At 53.0% G+C, this 19,094-nt stretch overlaps 1 protein-coding gene across 5 annotated transcripts in view; it reads left to right on the top strand.

Annotated features, from left to right (window-relative positions):
- Nucleotides 1–19,094, top strand: part of CELSR1 (cadherin EGF LAG seven-pass G-type receptor 1) — a 149,399-nt gene that overhangs the window by 81,379 nt on the left and 48,926 nt on the right. For all 5 annotated transcript variants that reach the window (XM_049694601.1, XM_049694600.1, XM_049694599.1 and 2 more), the window contains 2 exons: nt 205–320; nt 841–929. In XM_049694601.1, the coding sequence (XP_049550558.1) occupies nt 205–320; nt 841–929 (205 nt within the window). The remainder of the gene's footprint in view (nt 1–204; nt 321–840; nt 930–19,094) is intronic.

Raw genomic sequence — 19,094 nt, 5'->3', positions numbered from 1 at the left:
ATCAGGTTTTATGGGCTGTCCACTCCTGCTGTGAAATAAAGAGTACTGGGGACCAGAGTCTTTGCCAAGCGTACTCGTCCTCTTGCCCACTCTGGCCAGGCTTGTTGCCCTGGGCAGCCTCTTGTTCCCCCACCTCCAGGCCACCTGCAGACCTTCCACCCCGGGCTCATTCATTGTGTGACGTGCTTCCCCTTGGCCCCCCAGGTTTGCCACCCAGGAGAGGAACGCCCTGCTGCTGTATAATGGCCGCTTCAACGAGAAGCACGACTTCATCGCCCTGGAGATCGTGGACGAGCAGGTGCAGCTCACCTTCTCGGCAGGTAAAGCCTTCTGCACAGGAGGGAGCCGCCCTCGGAGCATGTCCTGGGCACTTGGTTGTTTAAAACCACCCCATCGGGACTTCCCTGGTGGTCCAGTGGTTAGGACGCCACGCTTCCATTGCAGGGGGCGTGGGTTCGATCCGTGGTTGGGGGAACTATGGTCACGCATGCCTCACGGCACGGTCAAAAAAGCAAAGAAACACCCCATCCTGTGCAGCGCCATCAAGCGTGCTGACCCACCGATTCCCTGGTTCTCCATCTGGGAATCCGTCCTGTGGGAGAAATCCAGAACGCACAAAGATGTTCATTGCAGTGTTGTTTATAAGACACAGCTCAAATTTCCACAAACTAAGGCATCATTGAAGTGTGCTTCTGCCTCTGTAGGTTGAAAATATTGACAAAGCCGTTAAAAATGTTTTCCCGGTGGTTGGAAAGAACATTCGTCCAGACTGTTGGAAGGACTTTTAGCCTTAGTGGTTTGTTCACCTCTGTTCTCTCTGGACCTCCCCCCGCCCCGCAGGTGAGACCACGACGATGGTGGCGCCACAGGTTCCTGGGGGCGTGAGTGACGGCCGGTGGCACTCGGTGCAGGTGCAGTATTACAACAAGGTAGGACCGGCCCCGCCCCACCCGACCCTCAGCCCGGGCGGCCGGTGGCGGGGGGGCAGGGGAGGGCCCTGGCAGCTTTTTGGTCTTTAGGCATTTATACTCTGAAATTTCAATAAATATGCTGGTTGAAAAAGTTATTTAGGAAATGAGCATTTGTTGAGGGTCTGTGTAAAGATACCCAAGCCCTGCGCTGGGGCGGATACTCCCCCAGGGAGCGCTGGGCGGGGAGACTCAGGGACCCCAGAGTCCTACACGGGGGAAAGGACGCAGAAAGGGCTTATTCATTGCAGCTGCCTCGGCCGAGTCATTACTGGTGGCTAAAATTCCAGGCCATTCAAACACTGTTCCAAAGCCCAAGTAGTCCCCTCTTACCTGGATGAAACCTGAGAGTCAGAAGGCTCCCCTAGGAAATGCTGTGAAGGTCTGGGCGTTTTGGGGGGGTTTCCTTTCATTTTGCTGTTTATTGGCTTGTGAGGAAACTCCTTGGCAGTTTTTGCATCAGAAAGCCCCGCTTTCCATCGCCGTGGTGCTTTCCGAAGCTGTGGTTTTTGCAAATCGCTCTTCTTCCTGGGAAACTCCAGGGTCCCTCCTGCTCTGAGCCCCGACCCAGGCCTCCACGGGCTTGCGCCTGGGCTTGGCTGGCAGACAAGGGGTCCTCCCTCTGTAAGAGACACACCCATGGAGGAAGGGTGCTTTCTGTCTTTCATGTCTACTGCATTTCAGCTTTTGGACACAGTAGGGATGGGCGACCTCTCCCACCACTTGGGCCTGAGGTCTGTGTCATACAGACCCCTCCCTGTCGCTGTCCTTCCCCTAGTCTGTACTCGGCCATCGGAGCCCTCTGCCTCCTTTTTCCATACGGCTCACCGAACACGTCTCATTTCTCCATCACCCGGAATACTTAGGCCCCCAGCCGTGATCACCTGCACGGTGACCGTGGTTTTCGTCCCCGGTCTGTGGGCGGGAGATGCCCCTGTCGCCCAGCCCAGGACAGAGGCCGGGTAGCTTTTGACCTGGGTGTGGAACTCTGCACGGTATTTGTGATGAGGGCAGGGAGAGGTTCTGGTGGGGTCAGGGTGCAGATCTGAAGCGACGTGGGGGCTGGTGCCGCTCTCAGGATTCTGAGAACCAAGCAGAGAGCGTTCGCGGGTGCCTGGGATGGGGTCTGGGCTACCGCAGCCTCCAGGACAGCCTGCCGCCCTCGTTCCTGTGAGCCCCCCGGGGCCGTGGTCTCGGCTCTGCCCGGGTTGCTTGATGCAGGGCCGCGTGAGCCAGTTAAGGAGGTGGGGTTGGGGGCAGGGGACGGACCAGAGGAAGACAACGCGCCTCCAAAGACACACTTGCCATTTCCTGGCTGCCCTGTCTCAAGCGCTGGAGTCTTCTGCTGCAGCTGTGCCCCTACGGCTGTCTGGGACAATTAAAGGCCAGTGTGAGGTGCACCCACCTGCTGCCCGCCTGGAGCAGCCTTGCGTGGCTGCTGTGCAAGACAGTGGGCACCGTGGGACCCTCAGAGCCTCCCCTCCTGCTGACCTCCGGGGGGCTCGAGGATGGGATGGACGCACAGCTTGGGTTTTTCTTTCATGATGTCTTAACCCACACGACGTCCTTTCCCCAGTTGCTACCCGTGGGCCTCTCTCACCCGGGAGGACAGAGGGGCCCCCCGGACTCCCCCAAGTGAATTCTTCTGCCCCTACAACCTGCTCGAGGTCAGATGGTTTCGGCCCCTTCTCTCTGCCCTGGAGACCGTCTTCCCCACAGCCATTCTCTCACGATGAGGCAGCTCTCAACTGCGCAAAGGTACGAAGACTGTGCCCCGGCATCCTGGAGGGTCATGAGCCCCGAGGCCAGAACCACGCCCTGTGAGCCTCTGTGTCCCCATAGCACGGGGCACAGTCCCGCTGAGCGCAGGAACGGTTGTATCTGATGTCGGGGCCTGGATCTGCTCCAGCCAGCAGGACAGCGGTCAGACCCCCGATTCCTCTGTTCACATGGTCGGGATGGCTGTCCCGTGTCCGGGCAGGACCAACAAGCAGATGTGTCGACAGCAGAGCTCCTGCGAGGCTGGCCCCTCCTGGGCCAAGGCTGGGGACAAGGGGTCAGTGGTTTTCTGGCTCACACACACTTGGGCTTTTGTCGGGACGTTGCACACCCCCTCGAGTAGAAAGAAGGAAAAGTAAGAGTTGCAATGGGTGCTCTGGCCTGCCCGCTGCTCCGGGGCAGGTGGCTGCCACGTGGCAAGGATGTCATGCCCCACAGTCTGGGCTTCGCACACCTCTGAGCTCTCAGCCTCTGGCCTCCTCCCCTTGCCAGCAGGGCCAGGACATCAGGGATGGGCAGTTGGCTGTGCACTCGGCAGGGTGCAGGCCAGTCGGGATGGGCCGAGGGGACCCTCTGGGGCCCATGCTCCACGTCAGGGAAGCAAAGGGCGCACTCGTGGTGCCTTTTCCTTTCTGCTTGTATGGGAAACGCATCTCCCAGGGCCGGCTGAAGACTTTGGGCTTCGGGGCTATGTCAGCCTCGGTTGCCCACCAGAGCACCTGCACGTGGCGTGTTCCAGAGTCACCTGCCGATGGCTGCAGCAGCAGCCTGTCACAGCTGAGCAGAGACGGAACCTCTGGCTCGGCCAGCCCTGCCCAGGTCCGGAGGCATCCGTCATTCTTTACCGTCGTCAGGCATGCAGGAAGCATCTCGAGGGTCTGCTCGCAGAGACCCTCCAGGGAGCACCGAGGAGGCATCTCACTCCTAAAGGGCCCCCGGGATGCCCCCGGGAGAAGGAAGGAGGAGCCCACGTGAGAGAACACGCCCTGGCGGTGGATCACTGCCACCCGCTGCTTCCGTTCCCAGGGCCAGACTTTCAGCAGCACCTGAAGCAGACCCTCAGCACGGGATTAGGCCTTTCCCCTGCTGCCAGTTCAGCTATTTCCTCTCCTGCCCGAGGCTGTTTGATGGAGGAAAGCGAGCAGTTTGCAGGTAGACCTTGAGGCCCCCCTGCTGTGGTTTCCGTCATCACACAACGGGAAGTGCTCAAAGTGCTCTGCATCAGGGACATCTGTCTCTTGGGAGCTTTGTGTCTCAGGGCCCGAGGCACTCACGTGTCCAGGGGCCCGGGCGGGCCTCGGCAGGGAGCAGGTTTGGAGGGGGGCGTGGGGGCAGTGCGAAGGGCCCACGTCAGGCGGGAGCGTGGCCAGACGGATGGCAAGGAGGGCAGCAGTGGAAGTGGTCTGGGAGGGGCGAGTCGCTCTGCTCTGCGGGCATCTGTTGTGTCATCCACGTCATGTCTGGTCCTTAGAGTGGGTCCTGTGTGGGAAGCCTCTGGGGCCCCTTGCACCCTCCCCAAGTCTGCTGGGGCCCAGGAGCCTGTCTGGGCTATTTTACCAGTCACCCCCAACACACACCCAGGAAATAGGTGGAAACCTCACCAGGATGGTCCCAGGAGGGCGTATCACCAAAGGGCCGCACGGTGTGGGGCACCCACGTTGGGCAGTGCAGGACCCGGGGCTGTGACAGCCCTGAGGCCGAGAGGAACCAGGGGAGAGGGCAGAATGGAACCCGGCTAGGAGGGGTCATGGAGAGAAGCGACCTCTTGACGGCGCTCCCTCCCGTTTCCTTAGGCTCCCCGTGGGCCAAGGCAGCCAGAAATCAGAGAACAGGGCCGCTTGACGTGGTTCCTATGGGTTGGTGCCCCCAGGCAGGGAGCCAGGCAGAGCCAGTTTACGTTTTTTTCCCTGCTTGGTGGCATTTGAAGCGGGAAGGTCTGGTGGCATAATTCACCTTCGGTGGAGCCTGGGTGCCCGCTGGGGCTGGGCGTTTTCCTGGGAAGGTATTTTAAAGGCGGACAACGCTTTGCAGAAACATGTCGAACTCCGTCAAGCGCAGATGGGACCCAGAGCCCCGCCGCCCACACCCGCCCCTGGAGGTTTGGGGAGGATTTGTAGTCATCACTTCGTCGCAGATGTGCTTTTTTTCCCGAGACTGTTGTGCACGATAGGTAAACACTTCCCCTGCCAACTCGCAAAAGAGTGAATGCGCCCGATGGAGGAGTTTGTGCAGGTTGTTCTGAGACGATAGTTTTGTGTAGATAGTTCTAAAATGATTTCTTTGCAATTGGAACTCGGGTTTGGTGGTAGTCAGGGCTCTTCGGGGTGTCTGCCCTTTCCCCTTGCCCTTCGGTGTCAAAATGTTTGTGTAGAGACCCTGGGGGCCGTGGGGAGGGGGAAGCACCCTTCTGTGGAAGCATCTGTAATGTGGCATCTCCGCTCTTCCTGGGGAGGACGCCTGAGAGGACAGTCACTCACTCACTGAGTGCCTATTGTGTGCCCGGCAAGGCCCTTGCACTGGGCGTCTGGAGGGATTACCTGGAGGTCCTCACCTTGTCTGGCAGCCCAGCTGGGCCTCGGGGATGTTGACACATCATCCAGGAGGAGTTTGATAGGATCCTGGGCGGGACCTCGGCAGTCGGCCCGTTCTGGTTCGAGTGATTCTGAGATGACAAGGGTTGTCTTTGGTCCAGCGCTGAAAGCATTTTCGTGAAGTGAGAGCCCCAGCTGAGCTGCTTCTCTCAAGTGTCAGCATCCTCTGAGATCACTGAGAAGAGCATCCTAGTGCTTGAGATTCCCATGACCTTGGGGAAGGGGCCATTGGTACAGGGTTCATTAGGGACTACTCTGCCCCGGCTGCACTTCAGACCTGGCTTGTTCAAGTCATTCATTCTTGGGTCTGTGTCACCCACTATATTCCAGGGGTTCCAGGGGAGTGGGCTATGCATGGGGTGGTGCAGAGGGGTGTGATCCACCACACCCTGGGGTCAGAGGCGTCTCCCTCTGCTTCCACAAATGTTCCAGAAAACTCAAGGGCTTCCACTCAGAATCTTGCTTCAGGCCGGTCTTGATGAAAGTTCTCCTGGGGTCCTGCAGAACTGCTGTGGTTTATGTGGTCCTCTGGGTGTGGCTGCCTGGCCTCCCTCGTCACTCCCTGCAGCCCTTCCTTCATGCCTTTGTTCATTCATTAATACATGGAGCAGTTATTGACTGCCTACCGTGTGCCAGGAACTGTTTAGGGTACGGGGATATACAGAAGACAAAAGAGATAAAACTCAATTGCTGTCCAGGAACTGATGCTCCAGAGGATATGGAAGGGGTGGCGTAGGGAAGAGGAGAAGGGGAGAGGGAGAGAGAGAGTGAGAAGGAGAGGGAGATAAAGAGAGGGAGGGAGAGGGAGAGAGAGGGATGGAGGGAGAAGGGTCATTTTACCCACAGAACTCTGAATTCTTTTAATAAAGAAAGGTATTTAGTTGCACAATTTGTATGGAAACACAAAATACCCCGAATAGCCAAAGCAATCTTGAGAAAGAAAAACGGAGCTGGAGGAATCAGGCTCCCGGACTTCAGACTATACTACAAAGCTACAGTAATCAAGACAGTATGGTACTGGCACAAAAACAGAAATATAGATCAATGGAACAGGATAGAAAGCCCAGAGATAAACCCACGCACCTATGGTCACCTTATCTTTGATAAAGGAGGCAAGAGTATACAATGGAGAAAAGACAGCCTCTTCAATAAGTGGTGCTGGGAAAACTAGACAGCTACATGTAAAAGAGTGAAATTAGAACACTTCCTAACACCATACACAAAAATAAACTCAACATGGCTTAAAGACCTAAATGTAAGGCCAGACACTATAAAAGTCTTAGAGGAAAACATAGGCAGAATGCTCTATGATGTAAATCACAGCAAGATCCTTTTTGACCCACCTCCTAGAGAAATGGAAATAAAAATAAGCAAATGGGACCTAATGAAACTTAAAAGCTTTTGCACAGCAAAGGAAACCATAAAAAAGATGAAAAGACAGCCCTCAGAATGAGAGAAAATATTTGCAAACAAAGCAACTGACAGAGGATTCATCTCCAAAATATACAAGCAGCTCATGCAGCTCAATATCAAAAAAACAAACAACCCAATCCAAAAATGGGCAGAAGACCTAAATAGACATTTCTCCAAAGAAGATATACAGATTGCCAACAAACACATGAAAAGATGCTCAACATCACTAATCATTAGAGAAAAGCAAATCAAAACTACAATGAAGTATCACCTCACACTGGTCAGAATGGCCATCATCAAAAAATCTACAAGTAACAAATGCTGGAGAGGGTGTGGAGAAAAGGAAACCCTCTTGCACTGTTGGTGGGAATGTAAATTGATACAGCCACTATGGAGAACAGTATGGAGATTCCTTAAAAAACTAAAAATAGAACTACCACATGACCCAGCAATCCCACTACTGGGCATATACCCTGAGAAAACCATAATTCAAAAAGAGTCATGTACCACAATGTTCATTGCAGCACTATTTACAGTAGCCAGGACATGGAAGCAACCTAAGTGTCCATCGACAGATGAATGGATAAAGAAGATGTAGCACATATGTACAATGGAATATTACTCAGCCATAAAAAGAAACGAAACTGAGTTATTTGTAGTGAGGTGGATGGACCTAGAGTCTGTCATACAGAGTGAAGTAAGTCAGAAAGAGAAAAACAAATACCGTATGCTAACACATATATATGGAATCTAAGAAAAAAAGAAAATGGTTCTGATGAACCTAGGGGCAGGACAGGAATAAAGACACAGACGTAGAGAATGCACCTGGGGACGTGGGGAGGGGGAAGGGTAAGCTGGGACAAAGTGAGAGAGTAGCATTGACATATATACACTACCAAAGGTAAAATAGGTAGCTAGTGGGAAGCAGCTGCGTCGCACAGGGAGATCAGCTCAGTGCTTTGCGACCACCTAGCGGGGTGGGATAGGGAGGGTGGGAGGGAGGGAGACACAAGAGGGAAGAGATATGGGAACATATGTATATGTATAACTGATTCACTTTGTTATAAAGCAGAAACTAACACAACATTGTAAAGCAATTATACTCCAATAAAGATGTTAAAAAGAAAAAAAGAAAGGTATTTAGAAACCAAGATTCAGGTGCTAGATATGCTCATTGCTCCTAGGGTGTCTCACTCCCAATCTCTCTCACTGGGCAGAGCTAGGACATGGATGTGTGAATATATGTATGTATAGGTACGTGTGCATGCTCATATATACACATACTGAACTTCATATTTATTTCTGTGTCTACTTATTGAAAACCTTGAATTCCATTCCAGCACTACAGAGTCATTCTAGTTTTTTCCCTTTCCATGTTTGTAAATCTTTTCTTGCTCAGTGAGAAACCTTGTTCCCATTATCCTCAATATAGTTATTTATTATCTCAGTCCACCATTATTTAAACAGTCTGCCAACCCCACCATTCCACCACCTCACTTAGCTGCTATCCTCAATCACCCTCAGCCCTCACCAGGCTGCCTCCCTGCTGCCCTTCTCATTCAGCCTCAGCCTTGTGAGCTGCTACCTCTCTCAGCCCTGAATCTATTGACTGACTCCAGCAGGTGCTGGGAACAAGGGGCCTTCGTAGAGACTTGACTGAAGTATTCAATTATTCAGAAAAGGGAGGAAGGAAGTTTGTTTAAAATTTTTTTAATTTAAAAGGAATGAAATACAAAATACCAAAATATGTGGGATGAAGGTAGAGCAGTGCTGAGAGGGAAATTCATAGCATTACATACTTATATTAGAAAAGAGAATAAGTTTCAAGTCAATAATATGAGTTCCCACCTCAAGAACCTCCAAAAATAAGAACAAAATAAACCCAAAGCAAGTAGATGGAAAGAAAGCATAAAGATAAGAGCAGAAACCAGTGGTTTTTAAAACAGGAAAAAAAACAGAAAGGATCAATGAAACAGAGCTTTGGGAAAATCAATAATGTCAAACTTCTAGCAAGACTGACTGCCCCCCCCCCCCAAAAAAAAAAGAGAGAAGACAGATGACTAGTATCAGGAATAAATTCTCAGTTCCTCAGAAAACACAAGCTACCACAACTCAACCCATGTGAAATAAATAATTCAAATAGCTACATTACTATTAAGGAAATTGGATTTGTATATTTTAAAAACTCCCCCAAATGAAATCTCCAGGCTCAGGTGGTTTCACTGGAGAACGCTACCAAGTGTTTAAAGAATTACACCAATTCTGTAAAGTCTCTTTAAGAAAACAGAAGAGGAGGGAACACTTCCCAGTTCATTTTGTGAAGTTAGTATTACCCTAATACCAAAATGAGATGAAGACAGTACCAAAGAAACTACAGGCCAATATCCCTCATGATTATAGATACAACTCATGTATACAAATGTTCACAACAGCTCTTTCCCTAGCATTCCCAAACTGGAAACCTCCCAGAAGGCCCCTGTGGGTGAATGGCTAAGCAGACTGTGTACATCCACACCATGGAACTCGGAATACTATTCAGTAATAAGAAGGAACGAGCGACTGATACACGTAAGAGAAAACTATGGAGAGCAGGGAAAGCCAATCTCACGAGCTTGTGTACTGTATGATTCCATCTGTATAACATTCTTTTTTTTCCCTAATAAATTTTATTTATTTATTTATTTATTTATGGCTGCATTGAGTCTTCATTGCTGTGCACGGGCTTTCTCTAGTTTGTGGCGAGCGGGGGCTACTCTTTGTTGCGGTGCGCGGGCTTCTCATTGCGGTGGCTTCTGTTGCTGCAGAGCACGGGCTCTAGGCGCGTGGGCTTCAGTAGTTGTGGCACACAGGCTCAGTAGTTGTGGACCGCGGGCTCTAGAGCACAGGTTCAGTAGTTGTGGTGCATGGGCTTCGCTGCTCTGCGGCATGTGGGATCTTCCCGGCCCAAGGCTCAACCCATGTCCCCTACATTGGCAGGCAGATTCTTAACCATTGTGCCACCAGGGAAGTCCCTGTATAACATTCTTGAATGACAGAATGATAGCATTGGAGAACAGATGAGTGGTTGCCTGGGGTGGGGGTGGGAGGGAAGTGGGTGTGGCTGTGAAAGGGCAACAGGTGGGGTCCTGTTGGTGATGGAATGTTCTACATCCTGACGGTATCAGCGTCCACATCTGGGCTGTGATGTTATACTCTCAGTTGCAGGATGTTTACCATTGGTGGAAACTGGGTAAAGGGCACATCGGATCTCTGTTATTTTTTAGAATTGCATGTGCATCTAAAATTAACTCAAGAACTTAATTAAAAGAACTTTGAAAGATACACAGATGTGTGCTGCCATATGCAAATTTTTTTCTGAAGGGTATCGTCCTACCCGCAAAACAAATGCATCGACAGCACGTATCAGATAGCTGTGCTGGGTCATAAACCATCCCAAGCGTGGTATCTTAAAACATCAGATATTTGTTATTCCTGTGACTCGGTGCCAGGAGGCATTGTTGCAGCTCTTTTTGCAAACAGTCTGCTGCACGTGGATACCTTTGGGATTAAGGTTGATGAGAAAGGAGGCGGCTTTCGTGTTCATTTTGTACCTTTCTGCGATACTTTACGTGTTTCATGTTTTCTTAAAGAATACAGCAAGAGTCATCTGGGTGATGGGGTCATGAACAATTTTTGTTTTCTTCATTTAAATTCTTTGCTCAGAAAATCATTTGATTTAAAGAATGTAGGGCGGTACACCCGTCAAACGGTAACGCAGGTGTCCTGAGGCGAGCTCAGGGAGGGCAGAAACCTCCCGTGGAGCAGAAGGGCAAAAGCTTGCTTGATCTTGATTTTCAGTGTGAATACAGACCGTGAAAGTGGGGCCTCACGATCCTTTTAAGCAGAAGGTGTCAGAAAAGTTACCACAGGGATAACTGGCTTGTGGCAGCCGAGCGTCCATAGCGACGTCGCTTTTTGATCCTTCGACGTCGGCTCTTCCTCTCATTGTGAAGCAGAATTCACCAAGCGTTGGATAAATAAATAAATAAAAATAAAGAATGCACAAGATAAGGAGGCTAAACTGTTTTAAAGCGTAGGTGAGCGTTTGCCAAGTCCGTCAAGCCTTTGTGATGGAGGAGGTACCCAGGCAGGCTGATTACTGTCCCCGTGTCTGCAGCAGGGTCTGCTTAGCCTTGCTCCTCCCCCGACGGGGGGTGCCAGCATGGACGTGTTGCAGATGAGTCTGTGGGATGCCCCGCACGTGCTCATTTCCTACTGGGCAGGTTCACCTGTTCAAGTTCAAGTCCCCAGTCTGGGGTGTGAATCGTTTTGTTTCTCCCTGGCTGCGTTTCCTGCTTCCTTGGCCAGTTTCTCGGGATGGGAAATGGCTTCTGTTGTGTCTGGGCCCACGGGTCGTCCAACATCAATGCTCCCATAACCGTAGTGGGAGCCCAGCCCACGGTCCCCAAGGGGATGGGGTGCCCGCCTACTGGCGGCCCAGGGAGCTGGTACGGTCGCCTGCTTCCCTTCCAAACACGGCCCTGTCAGATGGCAGAGTCACCTGCTATGGAAACGGAATTACTCCCCGGGACGCACACAGCCCCACCCTGGGCCCCTGCTCCACGCCTGTTACGGAAAGTCTCCTGCAGCCTGGGGCACCACCGACTTCACGGCAGCTCCCTGTCTGGTGGCCATGCTCCCCCACCTGCCATCCGTGTCACACCCAGGGTGCCCAGCTCACCCCCTCTCACTGGCCTCCAACACTCTGCCATGAGGTGCTGCCCCCCCACGCCTACTGCCTTCCCCGGGACCAGCACGTTACCGCGAGGTCCTCACGTCCGCCCTGGGAGGGGGACACGGAGGGACAGGGCCAGGGCTGGATGGAGCTGTGGGCGGGCAGCTGTCCCCCGCTGGTGCCCTCCTGCCGTGACCATCCCTCTCCCCTCCCTTCCCAGCCTTTCCAGCCTCGTCCGTGCTTCCTCCCCACCAACCCGGCAAACCCCCCTCCGTTTCCACGTTCATCACAGATGGATTCTCAGCGGGGCAACCTCGAGGCCTGCAGATGGGGCTGGGGCTGGGGAAGCTGGTCAGAAAGGGGATGGAGGCGAGTGGGAGGTCCTGCGGGTCTGTAGGGAGAAGCTGAGGGTCTGGGGGTCTTTGCCGCTGTCTGGAGTCTGGGGACAGAGAGGAGCCTCTTAGGGTCCCAGCAGGAGCAGGCGGGGTGTGCACGCACACAAAGGAGTGAGTACTGGTGAGTGTGCACGTTTCTTTTTTCTTCTTCTTTTTTTATATTTATTTATTTATTTGGTTGTGCCGGGTCTTAGTTGTGGCAGGTGGGCTCCTTAGTTGTGGCACACTGGCTCCTTAGTTGCGGCACATGGGCTCCTTAGTTGTGGCATGTGAACTCTTAGTTGTGACACATGGGCTCCTTAGTTGTGGCATGTGAACTCTTAGTTGCCACATACATATGGGATCTAGTTCCCTGCCTGGGGCTCGAACCCGGGCCCCCTGCATTGAGAGTGTGGAGTCTTAACCACTTCACCACCAGGGAAGTCCCTGTGCACGTTTCTTGAAAGCCTTTCTCCCTTTGTCCGAGGAGGTTTTCTGAAAAGATGGCCTGTGACCCGTGAGCCCTCGTAGCCCAGAGTGACTTTGTCATTGCTGAAGTCCCTGTCCTTCCTCTCCCAGGACTGTGTGGGCTGAGCCCAGAGGGTCCATCTCTGCGACCCCAGGAGCCACTTGCAGGCGCCAGTCCCCGAGGCAAGCGGAGTACCCCAGGGGCAGCTGCTCGGGTGCCCCTCCCCCATCTCTGGTCCAGCTGGGAGTAGCCGATGGTCAGATTCATAGGCCCTACGAGTGCAGGGATGCGAGCTCCTCACGGGCTGCCTAAGGGTCTCCCACTTTGTGCCAAGGAGCTTCTTGTCCACAGAGCCCCCCAAAGAAGGCACGTGTTACCCCAGCTTTCCAAGAAGGTGCTGTTAAAACTGAAAGAACCCCATCTTGAGCCCTTCATCTGGCATTGGAGAAGACTCCCTCCACGCAAATCTACATAAACTCCTGGGTTCCAGAAAACCTGGGGAGCCTGCCTGGCCAGGTGGCCACAGACAGGGGACCTGACACCGACGGCCAGCCCAGCAGGGGCAGCAGCTGAGGGGCTCCTGGCTCCCTTTCACCGACTCCAGAGCTTTGTCTGGTGAGGGGCCGGGCCCAGTGAGGGGCTTGCACCTTGCCTCATGGGTCTTTTCCAGAGCAAAAGTCATCCCCCCAGAGATCACTGGGGCCGTTAGGAGATGCTTATTTATACACTGTGCGGAGCACAGAGGCAACGCTCGGTGGACCTCCGCCTCCCAGCCCTCGGTTCCTCCATGTCTGAGCCTATCATGCGACCATCAGAAAAGCACCTCCTTTGACCTGTGGCCACAGTTGTCAGGAATTGGGTAACCTCCTTGCCTACGGACCAGCAGGCTCTGCTGTGATTTGTTTTAAAGTGACCAGTTGGTTCTGACCCTTGTTAAAACTATTTTCTTTTTAACGCTCCCCAAATAAAAAGAGTCCGTCCCCACAGGCCAGTATCTTCTTGGATAACTGAACACATGGAGGACTCAGAGCTGCGGGTGGCTCTGTGTTTGAGCCCTGGAGAAGGAGCTGAGGCTGCCACGAAGATGCAGTGACGCGCTGGCTGCTAATTGCTCCTTTGTTCTTTACAGATGTAAAAGAAACTGTATACTTTTAATGTAGGAAAATAGGACAGCAAAAATACAGGGAGAATAGCCATTTGCGTGTATTTTGGCTTTCTTCCTGTCTTTCTTAGCAGTAACACGGCAGCAGCAAACTTCATGGAATGTTCCCCTCACACACGTCTGTATGCATTTAACCCCACAAGGGAGGTGCTGTTTTTACTCCACATTACAGCTGAATCTGGCGCGGAGGGGCGGGGGGAGTCACGTGTGACTTTCCTAAGTGGGGTCGGGATGTGACCTTTTGGCCTTTGGGAGGTGATGCTCCTTGGAGGCTGTGGACACTTGCTGTCCCCCGTCCCCTGCCAGCCTTAGGCCCTCACCCGCATTGGTGTGACAGCCAGCCCAGCAGCAGGGACTCTGCAAAGGGGCTCAGGTCCACTCTTCCAGATGACCCTGGAGGTGGGAGCTGTGAACTGAGCCGCTCTCTAGGAGAGGCTGCCCGGCTCAGCAGTGCGTCCCCTGCCCCAGGGCACCGGCAGGGGGGGAGTGAGGAGCACCTGCCCCCTCAGCCAGGGATGTCTGCCCTCCCTGGGGGCCCGTAAGTGGCCCACCTGGTGGCCCGGTCAGGCTTGCAATGCAGCAGTTTGCTGCCCACACCCTAAGGGGTTGCTGTGTCCCTCCTAGGATGTAGGTGTCCCATGTCTTAAAGGAAAAAGGTCAAGAAGGCCTGGGCTAAAGTCTTAATGTTAAACTCAAGAAATAAATCTGTTTACAGCTTAATCTGGGGGAACTCTGGGTTTCTCCTGTCAATTTCATTGACTGAACATGGTGGAATGACTTCTTTTTTAAAAAACTTTATTGAAGTATAGTTGATTTACAATGTTGTGTTTAATTTCTGCCATACAGCAAAGTGATTCAGTTATACACATATATTCTTTTTCATATTTTTTCCGTTACGGTTTATCCCAGGACATTGAATATCGTTTTCCCTGTGCTAAACAGGAGGCCCTTGTTGTCCATCCGTTCTGTATATAATAGTTTGCACCTGCTAACCCCAAACTCCCAGTCCATCCCTCCCCCAACCCCCTCCCCCTTGGCAACCACAAGTCTATTCTTATGTCTGTGAGTCTGTTTCTGTTTCATAGATAGGTTCATTTGTGTCATATTTTAGATTCCACATATAAGTGATATCATATGGTGTTTGTGTTTGTCTGACTCACTTCTCTTAGTATGATAATCTCTAGGTCCATCCATGTTGCTGCAAATGGCATTATTTCATTCTTTTTCACGACTGAGTAGTATTCCATTGTATATACGTATCACATCTTCTTTATCCATTTTTCTGTTGATGGACATTTAGGTTGCTTCCCTGTCTTGGCTATTGTGAATAGTGCTGCTATGAACATAGGGGCACATGTATCTTTTTGAATTAGAGTTTTGTCCGGATATATGCCCAGGAGTGGGATTGCTGGGATCATATGGTAATTCTATTTTTAGTTTTCTGAGGCCCCTCCATACTTTTCTCCATAGTGGCTGCACCAACTTACATTCCCACCAACAGTGTAGGAGGGCTCCCTTTTCTCCACACCCTCTCCAGCATTTGCTATTTGTAGACTCTTTAATGATGGCCATTCTGACCAGTGTGAGGTGGTACCTCACTGTAGTTTTGATTTGCATTTCTCTAATGATCAGTGATGTTGAGCATCTTTTCATGTGCCTCTTGGCCATCTGTATGTCTTCTTTGGAGAAATGTCTGTTTAGGTCTTCTGCCCATTTTCCGATTGGGTTGCTTGTTTTTTGCTATTGAGTTGTATGAGCTGTCTGTATATTTTGGAAATTAAGCCCTTGTCAGTCTCATCGTTTGCAAGTATTTTTTCCTGTGGAATGACTTTTTTTCCCCCCCATTTATTTTATTTATTTATTTATTTTTGGCTGTGTTGGGTCTTTGTTGCTGCGCACGGGCTTTCTCTAGTTGGGGCGAGCGGGGGCTACTCTTTGTTGCGGTGCGCGGGCTTCTCACTGCGGTGCCTTCTCTTGCTGCAGAGCACGGGCTCTAGGCGCGCGGGCTTCAATAGTTGTGGCACACAGGCTCAGTAGTTGTGGCTCACGGGCTCTAGAGCGCAGGCTCAGTAGTTGTGGCCCACAGTCTTCGTTGCTCCGCGGCATGTGGGATCTTCCAGGACCAGGGCTCGAACCCATGTCCCCTGCATTGGCAGGCGGATCTTAACCACTGCGCCACCAGGGAAGCCGTGGAATGACTCCTTGATGCTGCTGAAGAGGCCCCAACCCCCCATGGAAATTGCAGGCAAGGGGATGAACCACTTCCTGACCCTGGGCGGCTTGCCGCAGCTCCACACCGAGGGGCAGTCTGGTTCCCGTTGGACAAGCCATTTTGTCCATCTGGAGACTTCAAGTCCTGTGCCGACTTCCAAAGCTGTCTGGCAGTTCCACTGCCCTGGAGGAGCCGGACTGGTCAGTGTAGCCTTTGCAGCGTGGCAGATCGGGGTGCAGGTAAACCCGATGTGGGTGGGCGGCGCCCATTCCTCGTGCCGTGCCGTGCTGTCCCGGGGCCTGGGATTCCGCGTGAGTGGGATCCTCGCTGCAGACGCTTCATTCGGGGGGAGCGGGGCAAGTTGAGACGTAGGTGCCCCCGGAACAGTCAGAAGGGGCGAGGGGTTGGCAGTTGGTTGGAGTGTCAGGAAAAATCTGCCACGTCCCTTAATCTGTCTTTCCTACATTCCTTCTCTGCTCCTTGCCTGGGTGGCGTTGGGGGTGAATCCCTTCCCATAAGAGATGTGGACTTGGGCTTCCCGGGTGGCGCAGTTGTTGAGAGTCCGCCTGCCGATGCAGGGGACGCGGGTTCGTGCCCCGGTCCGGGAAGATCCCACATGCCGCGGAGCGGCTGGGCCCGTGAGCCATGGCCGCTGGGCCTGCGCGTCCGGAGCCTGTGCTCCGCAGCGGGAGAGGCCACAGCAGTGAGAGGCCCGCATACCGCAAAAAGAAAAAAAAAAAAAAGTAGAGATGTGGACTTAAATCTGTTGCCTCGTGGCGTCCGAAGCACCTGGTGGAGGCTGGTCAGTGGCGGGGGTTCTGGAAGCAGGGGTCTGAGAGAGGCCGCGGCCTGCCTGGGGAGCCGGAGGGGATTCACCCCTGAATGTTACAGGCGGGGAAGCTGAGGGTCAGTGTCCACTAGACCATCCTGTGACCTGCCCACAAGTGGGAGCGCCATGGGCCCCCGGGGACGCAGTACCTTGATCTGCTGTTTGAGTTCCAGCAAAGTCCTTGTGGGAGGCTCCTTGGGAATTTGGTTTGGACCCTGGAAGCCTGTGTGTCTGGATGTCTTTTCCTCTTATCTCTTAGCTTCAGAGAGACACCACACCTGCTTCGGAGGAGGGTCTCATCACCTCTGTGCCAGGACCAGTGGAGTGTCTCACCCGCATTTCTTGGTGCGGCTGCCGGCCCGTGGGCTGCCTTCAGCTAGCCCACCCGGCGGGTCCGAACCTCACGGTACACGTTCAGGGCTGCCTTTGGACTCTGTGACATTCCTCAAGCCCAGCCATCTGTGAATTCTTTGATACGAATGTTGGTTAATCATTTCTGACACAGATGTGAATCCATTTTGTTCCCAGGACTTGCCCCTCCTGGTGTCTGGTTTCGAGGCCCCCCTACGCCTCCTTCCCCTGCATCCAGCATTTGAAACTGAACCCCCATCCGCCTCCCCCATGAGGAATTGTCTGCAGCAGGTTAAAAAGCTGTAGAAATGTGAGCGCTTCGTAAGGACCAAGCGCTTTTGTGCTCACAGACAATCCCCACGGGCTGCCCTGGAGCCTCTAACTGGAAACACCGGGAGAGGGGCTGCGCCGGGAGAAGAAATAAGCTGGAGGGAAATAAAAAGGGCCGGCCCGCAAGTGATGACTTTGGGCGGATTCGCCGAGAGCCAGGAGCCCAGATCTGCACAGATTTGCAAAGAAAGCTTGTTGTTTTGGTTCCCCCGAAGCACACACGGGGTCCTTCAGGGTTTTTCTCAGGTGGCGGCAGGGATGGGCATGGCAGGTGTGTCCTCGGTGGCCCCGATTCCGCCTGCCCTGTGGCAGGTTCTGTTCAGGGCAGCCTGTGCACGTGGAGCGGTGTCAGCGGCACCACCTGCGGGCCCTGCCGGCTGGCCTGTGCCTCCATTTCTTGGATCCTGTGCCGGCTTTGCTCGGCCACCGGGTGTCCACGCCGGGCTGCTACAGGGCGGGGCTGGGGGTGAGCGGGCGCAGGGGTCCCCCGGCCGGGATGGGGAGGTACGGGGACTCGGGCCTTCGCCCGTCCTGTGCCCAGTGCCCCTCTAACTCGAGAATTGAGACGATCCTCATATAACTGCCATGTGGCCCCCTTATTCCCGGGCTATCTTCTTCTTTTGTGCAAACTTAAAAATTCATCTTAGAAATATGAAGGGGCAGTTCATTTTGTCTTGCTTTTTATTCTTCGTTCCTCCCCACCCATGCCCACAGAGCCTCACGGGCCTTCGTACGCGGGCCTCTCACTGCTGTGGCCTCTCCCGTTGCGGAGCACAGGCTCCGGACGCGCAGGCTCAGCGGCCGTGGCCCACGGGCCCAGCCGCTCCGCGGCACGTGGGATCCTCCCGGACCGGGGCACGAACCCGCGTCCCCTGCATCGGCAGGCGGACTCTCAACCACTGCGCCACCAGGGAAGCCCTCCCTTCCCTCTTGCAGACACGCGGGGTGGGCGTGCGGACCTGAGCCGCGCACCGTCCACATCTCCCGATTCTCCTGATTCCTTTCCCGCCCGGCCTTCGTCCCACCTGCCGGCCATGCAGCTATGCTTTGTCTTCCCTCATCAGAAACGGATGAGCTGAACCCAGATCAAACACGCCTGCTGGGGTCTTCGTCCCCGCCCCCATCGAGTCAGGCTGGCCGTGTCATCACACGCACACCTCCCGACCCTGACGGAGAACATTCACTGCTCTTTTTGCCTGTTCGTACTTGTGAGCCTTGACAGGAAAGCAGTGGGACGTAGTTTATCCCCATTTTACAGATAAAAATGGGGAAGGAGTTTCTCAAATGTCCAGGTAGAAAGTGGCCGGGGGAATTGTGAACGGTGGATGCCCATCCAATTTTTTTTATTATTACTGAGGTGAAATTCACATAAAATTAACCACGTAGAATGAAGAATTTAGTGCTTTCACAGTATCATGCAACCAACCGCCTCTGTCTATTGGTCGATCTGAGATACTCTCATCACCCTCAATGGATCTCTGTACCCGTTAGCAGCCCCTCCCAATTCCCCCGCCACCCGAGCCCCTGGAAATCACTCATCTACTTTCTGTCTGTGTATTTGCCTGTTCTGGGCACGTTATATAAATTGGACGATACAACGTGTGACCTTTTGTGACGGGCTTCTTTCACGTGGCACGATGTTTTGGAGGTCCATCCACATCGTAGAAATAACCAGCATCTCATTCTTTTTTGTGGCTGAATAATAATCTATTCCATTGAATGGATTTACCGCATTCTGTTCACCCCTTCGTTTGTTGATGGACTTTTGGGTGGTTTTCCCTTTTAGCTACGGTGACTAGTGCTACTATGAACATTTTTTGAACAAGTTTTTGAGCCCCTGTGTTCAGTTCTTGGGGTCTATTCCTGGGAGTGGGGTCCTGGGTCATGTGGTGAGGACCCCCA

Source organism: Orcinus orca, chromosome 11, assembly GCF_937001465.1.
Source record: "Orcinus orca chromosome 11, mOrcOrc1.1, whole genome shotgun sequence".
NCBI classification, from domain to species: domain Eukaryota; kingdom Metazoa; phylum Chordata; class Mammalia; order Artiodactyla; family Delphinidae; genus Orcinus; species Orcinus orca.
The sequence above is the reverse complement of the archived record's forward strand: the minus strand, read 5'-3'. Positions and strand labels throughout refer to the sequence as shown.